We start from the raw sequence: 15,306 nt of genomic DNA, 5'->3' as shown, positions 1-15,306 counted from the left end.
TGCCCTTGTCCAGGTGTCCATAGCAATGAAACATGCCCTTTGTCCAGTTTCCATAGCAATGAAACAATGAAACATGCCCTTTGTCCAGGTGTCCATAGCAATGAAACATGCCCTTGTCCAGGTTTCCATAGCAATGAAACATGTCCCAATGAAACATTGTCCAGGTTTCCATAGCAATGAAACATGCCCAATGAAACATTGTGTCCATAGCCAGGTGTCCATAGCAATGAAACATGTTTGTCCAGGTGTCCATAGCAATGAAACATGCCCTTTGTCCAGGTGTCCAGGTGTCCATAGCAATGAAAGCATGCCCTTTGTCCAGGTGTCATAGCAATGAAACATGCCCTTTGTCCAGGTGTCCATAGCAATGAAACATGCCCTTTGTCCAATAGCAATGAAAAACATGTCCCCATGCCCTTGTTTGTCCAGGTGTCCATAGCAGGTTTCCATGAAACATGCCCTTTGTCCAGGTTTCCATAGCAATGAAACATGCCCTTTGTCCAGGTTTCCATAGCAATGAAACATGCCCTTTGTCCAGGTTTCCATAGCAATGAAACAGGCCCTTTGTCCAGGTTTCATAGCAATGAAACATGCCCTTTGTGCAATGAAACATGCCCTTTGTCCAGGTTTCTATAGCAATGAAACATGCCCTTGTCCAGATTTCTGTAGCAATGAAACATGCCCTTGTCCAGGTCTCTATAGCAATTAAATATGCCATTCATCCAGGTTTCCATATCAGTCAAACCTGCCATTTGTCCATGGTCTCATCAGCAAGGTTGGCTCAGAACCCACACTATAATACGCTGTTATTTGACGTCACGAAGACACCGAGTGCGACGAACTGTGCGACGAATTTGTGTAGTGACGTCTCGAGTGTTGAGGGAAGATTCGCTGATGTAGACACATGAAAATGACGCCACTGCGGAAAGTCCTGTTTCTAAATAAATTGCGATCGTGTGTTCGAATTCCTCGAACGGCCAAAACAGCCGATTCTACTATAATTGATGATAATTGAAAATCAGTCTTGATACCAGGCAATCGATAAAAGGGTTAACTCATATAGCGTAAATGTTTTGAACTAGTCCAACTCAACACACATATTCATACATATTTCTCTGGATCTCACCACACGAAAACAATCAGGGGCGGTGGGGTAGCCTAGTGGTTAAAGCATTCGATCGTCACGCCGAAGATCTGGGTTCGATTCCCCACATGGGTACAATGTGTGACGCCCATTTCTGGTGTTCCCTGCCGTGATATTGCTGGAATATTGCTAAAAACGTCGTAAAACTCAACTCACTGAAAACAATCCGTACCCGAAACACATATGTATGGATCACTGAAAACCTAGTGACACCAGGGGGTCGCGAAAGGTATCGACTAGCATGGCGAGCATTCGGCATTAGCACAAGCTGCATAAAACGTAATCCTTAATGTCTGTATTTTACGAAATATATAACTAAATGTCCATATTATTGTGTTTTGTATAGCCAGTCAGGTTTAGTGATAATTCTGGATCTGTATATTTTTCAGGGGATAATAGGAAATTGGGATGGGACTTGTGGACTGGTATATATCACGGAATATATAACCATGTTGCTTATTTATATCAGGTTATTGTGACTGTTCGGTTTAAAACCAGGAACCTCATTTCTATTTTGGCTTGCTAATGAAGCTTGATGTGGCTTCAGGTGATGCGGCTAGATGTGATGTGGCTTTAGGTGATGTGGCTTGATGTGATGTGGCTTGATGTGATGTTGCTTCAGGTGATGTGACTTGATGTGATGTGGCTTGATGTGATGTTGCTTGATGTGATGTGGCTTGATGTGATGTGGCTTGATGTGATGTGGCTTGATGTGATGTGGCTTGATGTGATGTGGCTTGATGTGATGTGGCTTGATGTGATGTGGCTTGATGTGATGTGGCTTGATGTGATGTGGCTTGATGTGATGTGGCTTGATGTGATGTGGCTTGATGTGATGTGGCTTGATGTGATGCGGCTTGTTGTGATGCGGCTTGATGTGATGTGGCTTGATGTGATGTGGCTTGATGTGATGTGGCTTGATGTGATGTGACTTGACTGTGATGTGATGTGGCTTGATGTGATGTGCTTGTGATGTGATGTGGCTTGATGTGATGTGGCTTGATGTGATGTGGCTTGATGTGATGCGGCTTGATGTGATGTGGCGTGGCTTGATGTGATGTGGCTTGATGTGATGTGGCTTGATGTGATGTGGCTTGATGTGATGTGGCTTGATGTGATGTGGCTTGATGTGATGTGGCTTGATGTGATGTGGCTTGATGTGATGTGGCTTAATGTGATGTGGCTTGATGTGATGTGGCTTGAGGTGATGTGTCTTGAGGTGATGTGGCTTGAGGTGAAGTGAGGTGACTTGGTGTGATGTGGCTTGAGGTGATGTGGTTTGATGTGATGTGGCTTGATGTGATGTGGCTTGATGTGATGTGGCTTGATGTGATGTGGCTTGATGTGATGTGGTGGTGATTGATGTGATGTGGCTTGATGTGATGTGATGTGGCTTGATGTGATGTGGCTTGTTGTGATGCGGCTTGATGTGATGTGGCTTGATGTGATGTGGCTTGATGTGATGTGGTGATGTGGCTTGATGTGATGTGGCTTTGATGTGGCTTGTGATGTGGCTTGATGTGATGTGGCTTGATGTGATGTGGCTTGTTGTGATGTGGCTTGAGGTGATGTGGCTTGATGTGATGTGGCTTGATGTGATGTGGCTTGATGTGATGTGGCTGGTGTGATGTGGCTTGAGGTGATGTGGCTTGATGTGATGTGGCTTGATGTGATGTGGCTTGATGTGATGTGGCTTGATGTGATGTGGCTTGATGTGATGTGGCTTGATGTGATGTGGCTTGATGTGATACGGTGAGGTGTGACTTGACTTGATGTGATGTGGCTTGATGTGATGTGGCTTGATGTGATGTGGCTTGATGTGATGCGGCTTGATGTGATGTGGCTTGATGTGATGTGGCTAGATGTGATATGGCTTGATGTGATGTGGATTGATGTGATGTAGATTGATGTGATGTGGCTTGAGGTGATGTGGCTTGAAGTAATGTGGCTTGATGTGATATGGCTTGATGTGATATGGCTTGATGTGATGTGGCTGATGTCATGCGGCTTGTTGTGATGCGGCTTGAGGTGAAGTGAGGTGACTTGAGGTGAGGTGAGGTGACTTGAGGTGAGGTGAGGTGTGGTGACTAGAGGCGAGGTGAGGTGACTTGACTTGAGGTGAGGTGGCTTGAGTTGAGGGCTGTGTGTCGCAGCTTCAACTAGTAGGGACAAAGACGGTTTTTGTTGTGGGAACCCACTGAAATACCATGCATACCAACCCAGACAAAGTACACATTATATCCTGGACGACCATTGCTTGTTTTATCCCATTTAATGGTTACCACAAGTAGCATATTTTGTCATATTCTTCGAACATATGGCAAGTCGATCGAAACAGACCTTTCACTCTCCCAGCAACGTCTCCACCACAGCGGCGCCCTACTGAGATTAAAACAAATCTTTACCGCAGGTGAAAGCGTCCAGACTCTTTGTTGTTTGTCTGTTTGGACAATGCCCGTTCAGTTCCAAAGAAGCATACGTCAATCGGGAGAATGGTCACAGAGAAAAACAACCCGTGAAAATCCGGGTTAGAATTGATCTTCAGTAACCCATGCTTGTCGTAAGAGGTGACTAACGGGATCGGGTGGTCAGGCTCGCTGACTTGGTTTACACATGTCATCGGTTCCCAATTGAGTAGATCGATGTTCATGCTGTTGATCACTGGCTTGTCTGGTCCGATCACGATTATTTACAGAGCGCCGCCATATAGCTGGAAAATTGCTGAGTGTGTCGTTAAACAACATCCAAAATCCAAATCTTGTTCTCGTGAGCCTTACATCAATACATGTGTATTGCAGCTCAGTGTAGCTGCTATCTATTAAATACATGACACGTTTTATTTGTAACAACTTTTTTCTATTATGTATCACGACGTCTCAGAGCTAATTCTTCCGACTTCATCAGGTGAATGGTGAAGATAAAGGAGCATATCTGATGAAGGAGCAGAATTAGCTCTGAAACATCGTGATAAAGAATAAAAAAGAAAAGATCCATAAAAAATCTGTTTTTCTCTTTATTCACTCTATCTCCCTCATTCCCTGGAGCTCTAATAAACACATTGACATTGATTGTTGATACATATAGTTTGGAGCTTCGTACTAGGAAAGGGGCGGTGGGGTAGTCTAGTGGTTAAAGCGTTCGCTCGTCATGCCGAAGACCCGGGTTCGATTCCCCAAATGGGTACAATGTGTGAAGCCCATTTCTGGCGTCCCACGCTGTGATATTGAGGGAATATTGCTAAAAGCAGCGTAAAACCAAACACACTCACTCACTCGTACTTGGAAAACCGAAGAAAGGCAACGTGACGCATCATTGTCTGCTGTGTGATTTGTTGCCATGGGATACTACTCAAGAGAGGTTGATGAAAACAAAGCAACGTTCATCTTCCCCGAAAGAGCTCTGTTTCCGATGCGGTGGGTATACAAACTTAATAATCGTTAAATTCTTTGAGCGACGCAACTGAACATTGTTAATTGAAGGTCGGCATTGTTTTCTGCAGCAACCTTAGAATAAAATCATTTATGAGATCCAAGGACGGGAATTTATTGAACAATGTAATTAAACTTTCATGCTACTTCATTTGCGAGGTTTGGAAAATCGATACATTGACTGGTTAGTGAAATCTGTATGTTCACACTTGGTGGTCCCTTGCACGTGCGAGGAACATGATTGGGGTAGTGGTCTACGGTGTTGCGCCTAGTGGCTGTCAGATCTTCCAGAAGGTCGAAGGTTGCTCCAATAATGGTACTTTGTCTAGGTGAGTGAGTGAGTTTAGTTTTATGCCTCACTCACAAATATTCAATCTATATGGCGGCGGCAGGAAAACATCGAGTCTGGACCAAACAATCCAGTGATCAACAGCATGAGAATCGATCTACGCAATTGGGAACCGATGACATGTGTCAAGCAAGTCAGCGAGCCTGGACACCCGATCCCGTTAGTCGCCTCTTACGACACGCATGGGTTACTGAAGACCAATTCTAACCCGAATCTCCACGGGTCTCACTTTGTCTGGTAACGTACTCGGACGTTGCAATAGGCTACGTGTTGTATTCTGTATTCATCTGACATGATATGCTACTCATTTCCTAATGTTGTTTTGTCGCGTTTACAACAATCATGCCTCAGCAAGACTTTTCAGTCTTGAAGATATACTCATGGTTGGGGTGGGGAGGGGGGTGACAACCATTATTGGCATGAGTATATGTGAAGGATATGTTTAAATGTAACGCTCCAGTGACAAAAATGATGTCCGATGAAATCCCCATTTTGACTTGTACCGGTTTCTGTCAGGTAAACAGTTTGCTTGCCTTTACATGTACTTTTGACGGGACACCTAGTGAGTGAGTGAGTGTAGTTTTACACCGCTTTTAGCAACATTCCAGCAATATCACGGCGGGGGACACCAGAAATTGGCTTCACACATTGTAACCATGTGAGGAATCGAACCTGGGTCTTCGGCGTGACGAGCGGACGATTTAACCACTAGGCTACCCCACCGCCCCAACGAGGCACCTGGTGTCATCACTGTTTGATAGGGAATCATAAACACATGCTCATCGTACACTAGACCCTGCAGATTGTGGAGATTTCCTATACTGATGGAATAGGTTTTCCAAGCGCCAGGCAGGGACCAACAAGTAACATACTTTAACGTCTTTTGGTATGACACGGCCGGGGATCGAACCCGTGACCTTCCGCTCTCCGGGCGGACGCTCTAACCGCTACACCATGGAGGCGCTTCTATATGATAAATACGGGCAGTTTTCAATATAAACTCAAATAAAGTATATAATTAATCACAAATACTTTACCAAAACAATAATCAAATCACAAACATATTGGACATAAATACCAAGAGAATAATTCCATAATTATCTTAATAACATACTTATTACAATATCGGAATTTCAATTTCATTTTATTTTAATGGGGAAAGGAAACCAAAACATGTTCAAACTAACACATCTGCGAATGTTATACGTATACAAACCTATGCCAAAGAATAGGTTATCGACTATCCGTCGAAACTGATTCTGCGGGTACAAAAAGCAAAACACACAACGCCGTCCCAAATGCGTTCAAGCATTTCGGCGTCTCCCTGAAATCGTTAGCTTATTAACATCAGTCATGAAGTTCGATAAGGTTAAGGCGTGCATGAACTGGTTTCGATTTGATGTCTCTAGCTGAAACTTCTTGAATGTCAATGAATGTATTATTCATACCTTCAGTTCCTGAATCCCTGCTTTGAAGCATTTTAACCATGTGTCACAACTCAATCACTTCAATATTTTCCATTGATTTGGAAATATCGATTTGTTTTCGTTTAATTAGTTTATCGCACCTAATCGATAGTCCGACTGTCAATCATGTGTGACCTGTTAAAAGCATTATTAGGAATAATGGTACTGGTTTTAAAAAAAGAGAAGTTCGATTCAGATGATTGAAACGTGATTGAGTGGAAGCATTGACGACTTGTGTGTTCAGTTCGATAATATACTCATGCCAATAATGGTTGTCACCCCCTTCAAGTTTTTTTATTGGAGAGGCGGTGTGGGGTGTGTGTGGTGTGTGTGTATGGGGTTGGGGGGGGGGGGTGACAACCATTATTGGCATGAATATATCATTATTCAGGGATTTAAGTTCAAGTCAATAAATAACCACTCTCTTCGTAAAACTGCTAACGTCATTTTCATCTGAGACTGATTGGGTGAGAACTAAATGTATTTGACATACCCGAAACTCGTGTTTCACTAAATGAGATGTTGGATTTACTTGACAACATATACCCGTGAAGATCCGGGTTAGAATTGATCTTCAGTAACCCATGCTTGCCTTACGAGGCGATTAACGGGATCGGGTGGTCAGGCTCGCTGACTTGGTGGACACATGTCATAGTATCCCACTTGCGTAGATCGATGCTCATGCTGTTGATCAAATGTTGCTGAAGATCAATTCTAGCCCGGGTCTTCAAGGTAAGAAATCCTGTTCAAAGCGTCGTAAAATGAAATCCTCTTAGTCTGATCTTTGATTGGTGGCATCACTGGCATCACACTGAATACCGGGCAATGCATTCGCGCAAAGGGACTTTAAAAGAAATCATATTAATAAATCACTGTGTTTGTATAACATATGTATTACGAATATTTGAACTGACTAATTCATTTTTCATTTGCACAAGTATGAAGTAGAAACCGTTGTACACACCCGCTTCTATGTTCAAAAGTTCATGAAAGGTAAAAATATTGAAGTCAGCTGTCATAAAACAGACTACACAAAATGTAATTGTGTTGACATTTATTCAGCAGTCGTTCAGTGCCGAAATGCAGCACAAACCACGCCCATTCTATTACCGTCCAATCAGAATATAGCAGTCATTTTGTAAGCGTGGCTTAATAAGGTTCTTCTCTTTCTAAGTTACTGCTCACACAAACGCAAGAAACTTTTCAGTAACCGGAATACGCAGCATGTCGGAAAACACCCGTAAAATCTCCAAATCATCATTAAGAAACCTTTGGGTTTTTTTCCAATGAAATATAGCATAGCATAACTTAGTTCACATGCTCAAATGCCTGGAAATTTCGCTTTAACGGGAGTGTCACAAACATGATTTAAATGTATTTCTTGTAAATGACATTATTAATATACGAACTGAATTTCGAATGATCTTTTTATTTCTGATGAAGCAAAATAAAGAATAATAAAACCATTAAAAAATCACAACCATGCTTTGAACTTTCTGTATATTCAATGACCGAAGGTCACGAAAGTCAGAAAACGTGCTTAAAAAACGTTACCGTATCAATCGCCAACCATAAAAAAACATAATTTACATCATGGCAAGTATTTTTACATCATTGACGATAAATTTCTTTAACCATCTAAAAATGCAATGATTTCTAAACAAACAAAAAGAAAGGCAGTTAAATATGCCCTCTTCATGTCCTTTCTCAACAAATAAACCCGTGAAGGTCCGGGTTAGAATATTGATCTTCAGTAACCCATGCTTGTCGTAAGAGGCGACTAACGGAATCGGGTGGTCAGGCTCGCTGACTTGGTTGACACATGTCATCGTCTCCCAATTGCGTAGATCGATGCTCATCATTTGCTTGTCTGGTCCAGACTCGATTATTTACAGACCGCCGCCATATAGCTGGAATATTGCTGAGTTCGGCGTAAAACTAAACTCACTCACTCATTATTAATTACCCATTGGAACCCAATGAGGCATGTAAAAGTCACCTTTCTCAAAACCTTTGCTTATGGCCGTTCCAGCTAACGGGTAGCCGTTGTAATACACGGTATAGCCATTGATAAGCCAGGCTGCCCACCACCCAAAGGTTCCCACCGTCATTATCATGTGATCGCACATTGTCATAGCAGCGAAATCAACGTATTCATTCATGTTGTGCATGATCACAATGTCTTGAGCAGTTAGGTGTTCAGAGCACCAGCCCTCGTCATCTGTTGCTACAAGAAACACCGGGTTGATGAACTTTAACCTCATGTGCGCAACTGCCTTCCGGATGTAGGACAGGGGAGCCGCTGTATAGCCTCGTTTTCGATACCATGCTTGGTTGATGTCTGTCCTCCGGACATGTAAAGCAACGGTAGTTCGATTGGGAAATGGAGTAGTGTATTGTTTGAAGGAGTTGGTTGCCAGTCTGGCAAAGATGCCGTTTGGCTTGAATTCCTTTCGAATCTGAGATTTGATTGGCTCGAAATATTTCCAGGACTGGAAAAAAACTGAGTATTTTCACGTTTCCTTTAGGTAGGTCTTCAAACTGGTCGTCGTAGCCAGCATATTGCCTTTCTCTGATGGCTTTCCACCGATGTGTGTCGGCGTCATCGGTGAAGGAGATGTTGAACAGTTTCAGGAGTGGCGTCTTGCTGGAGATGACTGGACGCTTGCCATTGCGGCAGGCGATCCCTAGAAGCGATGCGTATTGAAACATGGCGTTACCAAAACGCCCCCTTCCTGGGATCGTGAGAAGATCATCTTGGGCACTCTTTAGTCGCCATTTTGAAAACATTTGGTCAACAGGAATAGAGACAGATGGAGGATCATGTGTGCTGATAGTTGGTGTCTTCTCAGAAAAGTCATATTGTTGTAACGCAGTGGCAACATGTGATAACCCTGTCAAACACTGACTATGTGACGTATACAACTTAAAACATGACGTAGCAAGTACGACAGTTACAAAGACAATTCCTATCCAACACCTCCTAATATTTGCATGTAAGCGCTTCATTGTTTAATTGTTTAAGTAGGTGAACAGACAATTACCTAAGTCACTGCAGGGAATATTTCAGGTTTACTCCTAACATTCACGGAGTTCGTCTATTGTTCCAGAGACTTTAACTTCTGTCATTGTAGGGAATATTTCAGATTTACCTCCAAACATTCACGGAGTTCGTCTATTGTTCCAGAGACTGTCACTTCTGTCATTGTAGGAAATATTTCAGATTTACTCCTAACATTCACGGAGTTCGTCTATTGTTCCAGAGACTGTCACTTCTCTCATTGTAGGGAATATTTCAGATTTACTCCAAACAATCACGGAGTTCGTCTATTATTCCAGAAAATGTCACTCCTGTCATTGTAGGGAATATGTCTCATTTACTCCAAACATTCACGGAGTTCTTCTATTGTTCAAGAGAATGTCACTCCTGTCATTGTAGGGAATATTTCAGATTTACTCCAAACATTCACGGTGTTCGTCTGTTGTTCCAGAGAATGTATCTCCTGTCATTGTAGGGAATATTTCAGATTTACTCCAAACTTTCACGGTGTTCGTCTATTGTTCCAGAGAATGTCACTCCTGTCATTGTAGGGAATATTTCAGATTTACTCCAAACTTTCACGGTGTTCGTCTATTGTTCCAGAGAATGTCACTCCTGTCATTGTAGGGAATCTTTCAGATTTACTCCAAACATTCACGGAGTTCGTCTATTGTTCCAGAGAATGTCACTCCTGTCATTGTAGGGAATATGTCACATTTACTCCAAACATTCACGGTGTTCGTCTAATGTTCCAGAGAATGTCACTCCTGTCATTGTAGGGAATATGTCACATTTACTCCAAACATTCACGGTGTTCGTCTATTGTTCCAGAGAATGTCACTTCTGTCATTGTAAGGAATATTTCAGATTTACTCCAAACATTCACGGTGTTCGTCTATTGTTCCAGAGAATGTCACTCCTGTCATTGTAGGGAATATTTCAGATTTACTCCAAACATTAACAGTGTTCGTCTATTGTTCCAGAGAATGTCACTGCTGACATTGTACGGCAGATTAAAATCTGAAAGGAAAATGTAGGAGGATTTGACAAAAGCAAATATTATTGCTGCTTGACATCTTCATAATTAGCGCATTAGAGTAATTTAGCAAAGTTTCCATCTTCTTGAATATGACGTTATGTTATTACAAAGGTACGAATAACGTAATTATGGAATTACACATGATCACTTCTGTTTCAACTCCAGTAAGTTATGATAATGTCGTACCGTGGGGTCGTAAGTACCATTCCTTAGTTTGAGCCCACCATTACTTTATTATTCAAACAAGCGGAGGCTATCATGACAGCAATCAGCATAATTCCAACGCTACCTGTGTGCTTGTGCTCTTGTATGTGTGTGTGTGTGTGGGTGGGGTCTCTCTCTCTCTCTCTTACTTGGATATTGAATCTAATATTGTTACTAATTAGATAAAACGTACTTCAAAGTGATCTAAACCAGGTATCAATGCAATGAAATTTTGTCTTATTCCATCAATGTAATCAACTACACATGTTGCTTTTAGCAATAGTCAAGCACCCATGTACGGAATCGAACAATGGTCTTCTCGTGACGAACGAACGCTTTTCACCTCAAGGCTAAGCCACTGCTCATACAGCAAAAGTGGCATATCCTGTCCCATCATTACATGGCGAAAATACACACATTGCATATATCTTAACAAAATGGCAATCCAAAAACACCAAACTCATCTTGCCCAATCACGTGTAGTTGTCGTTAAAATATCGACGATCAATGCGCTGTTCAATCAAAAAGTGGGAAGGTGCACGTGCTGTAAAGGCATCTACAAAAAGTATAACAATAACAGAAGCATATCCAACCCCACTAATTATGCGTTGAAAATGCACGTGTCTACCCAAGATGAATTAATTACACATATTCTATCCTATCACGAATATAAACCATTTATGCACAAAATGAACCATACGTTAGACATGTACCATGAACTAAACATCTAAACATACAAATCAATGTTTACCTAGCACAGTGAAAACGAACAATAAACACTAAACACGCATCACAAAAAACATACAAATCTCGTGTTTACCCAGTACAACTGTAAGGGACAATCCAGATAATCATAATAAAATATACACCAATCACACATCTCTAGATATGAACTGAACATACACCAAACATGCATAATAATCAAATGCAAAACATACCAATCTCATGTTTACCCAGCACAACTATAACGGACAATCTATATCAACCAATCACATATCTCTAATATCAACTAAAGATGCATCAAGCATGCATTATAATCATGTGTATTATAATGTACAATAGACATGCATCACAAACAAAACATACCAATCTCATGTTTACCTAGCACAACTATAACGGACAATCTATATCAACCAATCACATATCTCTAATATCAACTAAAGATGCATCAAGCATGCATTGTAATCATGTGTATTATAATGTACAATAGACATGCATCACAAACAAACCATACCAATATCATGTTTACCCAGCACAAACACGTATCAGACATAACATGTAAATATATAAACCAATCACACATCTTTAATTATGAACGAAGTATACACCATGCATATATAAAACACAAACTAAGCTTATAAATGACATATTTACCCGATTCAGATATAACGGACATTCAAGTACGTTCCTTCACAGTTTCATTTCGTAGAAGGATCACTTCACCATTCAACCAACGCCAAAATGTTTTCGACTTTGGGAATATAAAAATATTTGGAAAACTAAAACGGCTTCCCCGCCTTGTGAGAGGACTTCATGTTACTGCTCACAAATTCTGATCTTGGGGATCTTCAAGGTTGAGTAAATAGGGTTTCACGGAGCTTTGTGTTCTTCTGTTGCGTTCGGGCGATACGCTCACGAAAAAAACATCTCGTTCTATACAGCAGGCAGCAATACTGAATGATTCTGAGCTTGTAAAAAAATATTCTTATCACGATAAAATGTAATAATATTAATTATTTCATCTCACTTGTTAAGCATTATTTATACCTTTACCATCAAAGCCATTTGAAGGCTATAGTTCAAATTCACTGACAAAATGCACTTGTGAGCAAAATACACCATACCAAATATAACTTAGGATTGTTTGAAAAACCATTAAGAGATTCCACGTGTAGCATAAGATATGATGTACATGTAGTAAGTTATAATGTAGATACCAGTTACACTAAGCTGTAATGTACATGTATCGGTATAAATAAGTGAGTGAGTTTAGTTTTACGCCACTTTTAGCAATATTGCAGCAATATCAGGGCTGAGGACACCAGAAATGAGCTTCACGCATTGTGCCCATGTGGGGAATCGAACTCGGGTCTTCGGCGTGACGGGTGAATGCTTTATCCACTAGGCTACCCTAACGCCCGCATTGGTACATGTATAAGACTCACAAGGACAAGAAGGGAACAGTGATATAGTGTCAGGTTGCCGTCAGAATAAACACACTGCATTTGAGAATAAAGTCATCCTGCATTGATGGTTATTTAGTTGTTGTTTTACGCCGCACTCAACAATATTCCAGCCATATGGCAGCGGTCTGTAAATAATCGAGTCTGGACCAGACAATCAAGTGATCAACATCATGATCATCGATCTGCGCAATTGGGATACGATGGCAAGTGTCTACACTGATGGCAAGATCTGTGTTAGAATTGGTATTCAATAACAACCATGGTCTGACTCGAAGACTTGGCTGACACCTGTTAAATCAAAATTGCGTGGGACGACGCGCATGATGCCAGTCAGTGGATTATCGGGTCTGGGCTGGATTATTTACCGACCGCTGTAGATAGCTGTTATACTGCTGAGTGTGCTGTCAGATAACAGACAAACAAACATCTTGACTGTATTGCTTATACATGCAGACATAGTGATGCAGGCTGGCTGACGAGTCGGTGTACGGTGGTGATGAAAATGAAAAATGGAGATTAGCGTCATATAAATAATTGCAATTAAGTCTTACTTGTCTTGGGTACATAGTTTTTGGCCTTTGGGAATATTTGGACGATGGCTTCAATATCACAATGCAATATCGCTTTTACGCAACAATGCCGTTATTCGCGCTCATCGGTTTAAACAATCAAATCGTGTTTTCTCTCCAGAAGTCACACAGCAAACATGCTGTTGGGACGAACAAACAGTCGATTTGTCTTGGCCTTACATACAACGGCCGTTGTTTATTCAGTGAAAGGAAGCACGACATTCAATGTTTATCGATCCTTTCATATGAGCACCTGTACTTGTCAGTAAGACTCTCATCCTAAAAAACACCAACATGGATTTGTAAAGCATGAGTGAGTGAGTTTAATTTTACGCCGCTTTTAGCAATATTTCCCAGCAATATCACGGCAGGGAACATCAGGTATTGGCTTCACACATGTTGGGAATCGAATCCGGGTCTTCGGCGTGACAAGCGAACGCTCTACCCATTAGGCTACCTCACCGCCCCTGCAAAGCATGAACACAAGTATAGGGGTATTGTGAGATAACATATTTCCTTAAAACAGTTAATTTCAGTCCAACTACAATCTGATACCCAGACTTTGAGTGAAGAGGGGGCGTTACTTGATTACACAGACCGATCTTGACATCTTGACATTATGTCTGTCTTCATTCGACAAAGTAAGCTAATAGTAGATGGTATGGAAACATGACGATGCAGAGTTTTATGATTCACATGAACACTTTTGCAATATCGGTATCCTTGTCCAGACTCGATTATTTACAGACCGTCGCCATATAACTGGAATATTGCTGAGTGCGGCGTTAAACAACAAACACAACAAACAAACAAACAAACAAAACTGTAATACAGGTATCATGCTTGAGTGAACTCTTCGGTTCTCCAGCAGTGATTAAGCTGCAATATAGCTGAAAATGGCGAAAAACAATATTCCCTCACTCCCTCTATTAGTCAGCGAGGAGAGAACAGAATACTATCATACCATCGCACAAAGCGAAATTAACGTTACGACAGTGTTGGGCATGAAAGTATGGGAGTAATTATTAAGAATCATTGTAGCGTTAAGACCGCTTTGATGGCCTGAAGAGGAATCCCACAGGGAGACGACTAGTCTGTCTCACAGTCCCTGAACCATATTATTTTCCCTACAGCCTAGCCCTCCCTGCAATGCTAAAGCCCTAAATGAAGCAAGCCGAAATAGTTCTGCCGTTGATGTACTGAGTTGGAAAAAATCCAGATGACTTCCTCCGGTTATAATACTAATACTAATACTAATACTTTATTTGTACATCAGAAGCTGTGATACATAACAACGATACATAGCACCAATATGCAAATCACAACAACACAGAATTTCCACAAGGGGACTATTTCATTACACACATAACAAGTAATACATTCAACCCCATCAGAGCAATGATAAATGTACAGTTGGGTAAAAGAATATTATGGTAAGTGATGTATGGTTTAAACATTAATGAATCAAACAGGTTATAAAAGAAGAGTGAATAAAAAACCCATAGAGGTAAATGCTTGATGCCGGAGCTACTTAGAAGAGTGAAATCTGTGTCAATAACATCAAACGTTTCAAATTAAGAAATATATCATGTTATCGAAGCCTAATTTCACGTTTGACAATGATTATGTACCATAAATCTTAGTTTCTGAAACAAATATCTTTTATGTCTTTGCCTAACGTTTGCGTGAATCCTTGAAACGGCAGCGAGACATCAAACAAACCACGCAGGTCGACTGTTAGTCTGGTCAAACAGTTCCTCTAAACACCGACAGCTGTATCGACAGTGTCCCCCTCTCCTTCACCACCCCCATCCCCAAACAGACACACACTTGTTGCCACTTTGCTATGTCCACTGGTGGTGGGTTCGAATCCCAGGTTTA

At 41.3% G+C, this 15,306-nt stretch overlaps 1 protein-coding gene across 1 annotated transcript; it reads right to left on the bottom strand.

Annotated features, from left to right (window-relative positions):
* Positions 1-8,345: 8,345 nt before the first annotated feature.
* Positions 8,346-9,177, bottom strand: LOC124256146 (galactoside alpha-(1,2)-fucosyltransferase 1-like). Its single transcript, XM_046690102.1, is given in 2 exon segments — positions 8,346-8,903; positions 8,905-9,177. Coding segments are annotated over 2 exon segments (831 nt in total).
* Positions 9,178-15,306: the final 6,129 nt, after the last annotated feature.

Source organism: Haliotis rubra, unplaced genomic scaffold (assembly GCF_003918875.1).
Source record: "Haliotis rubra isolate DU_JTF1 unplaced genomic scaffold, ASM391887v1 Scf62, whole genome shotgun sequence".
In the NCBI taxonomy this organism is placed as follows: domain Eukaryota; kingdom Metazoa; phylum Mollusca; class Gastropoda; order Lepetellida; family Haliotidae; genus Haliotis; species Haliotis rubra.
Note: the sequence above shows the minus strand (reverse complement) of the source record. Positions and strands in the feature narration are given on the sequence as shown.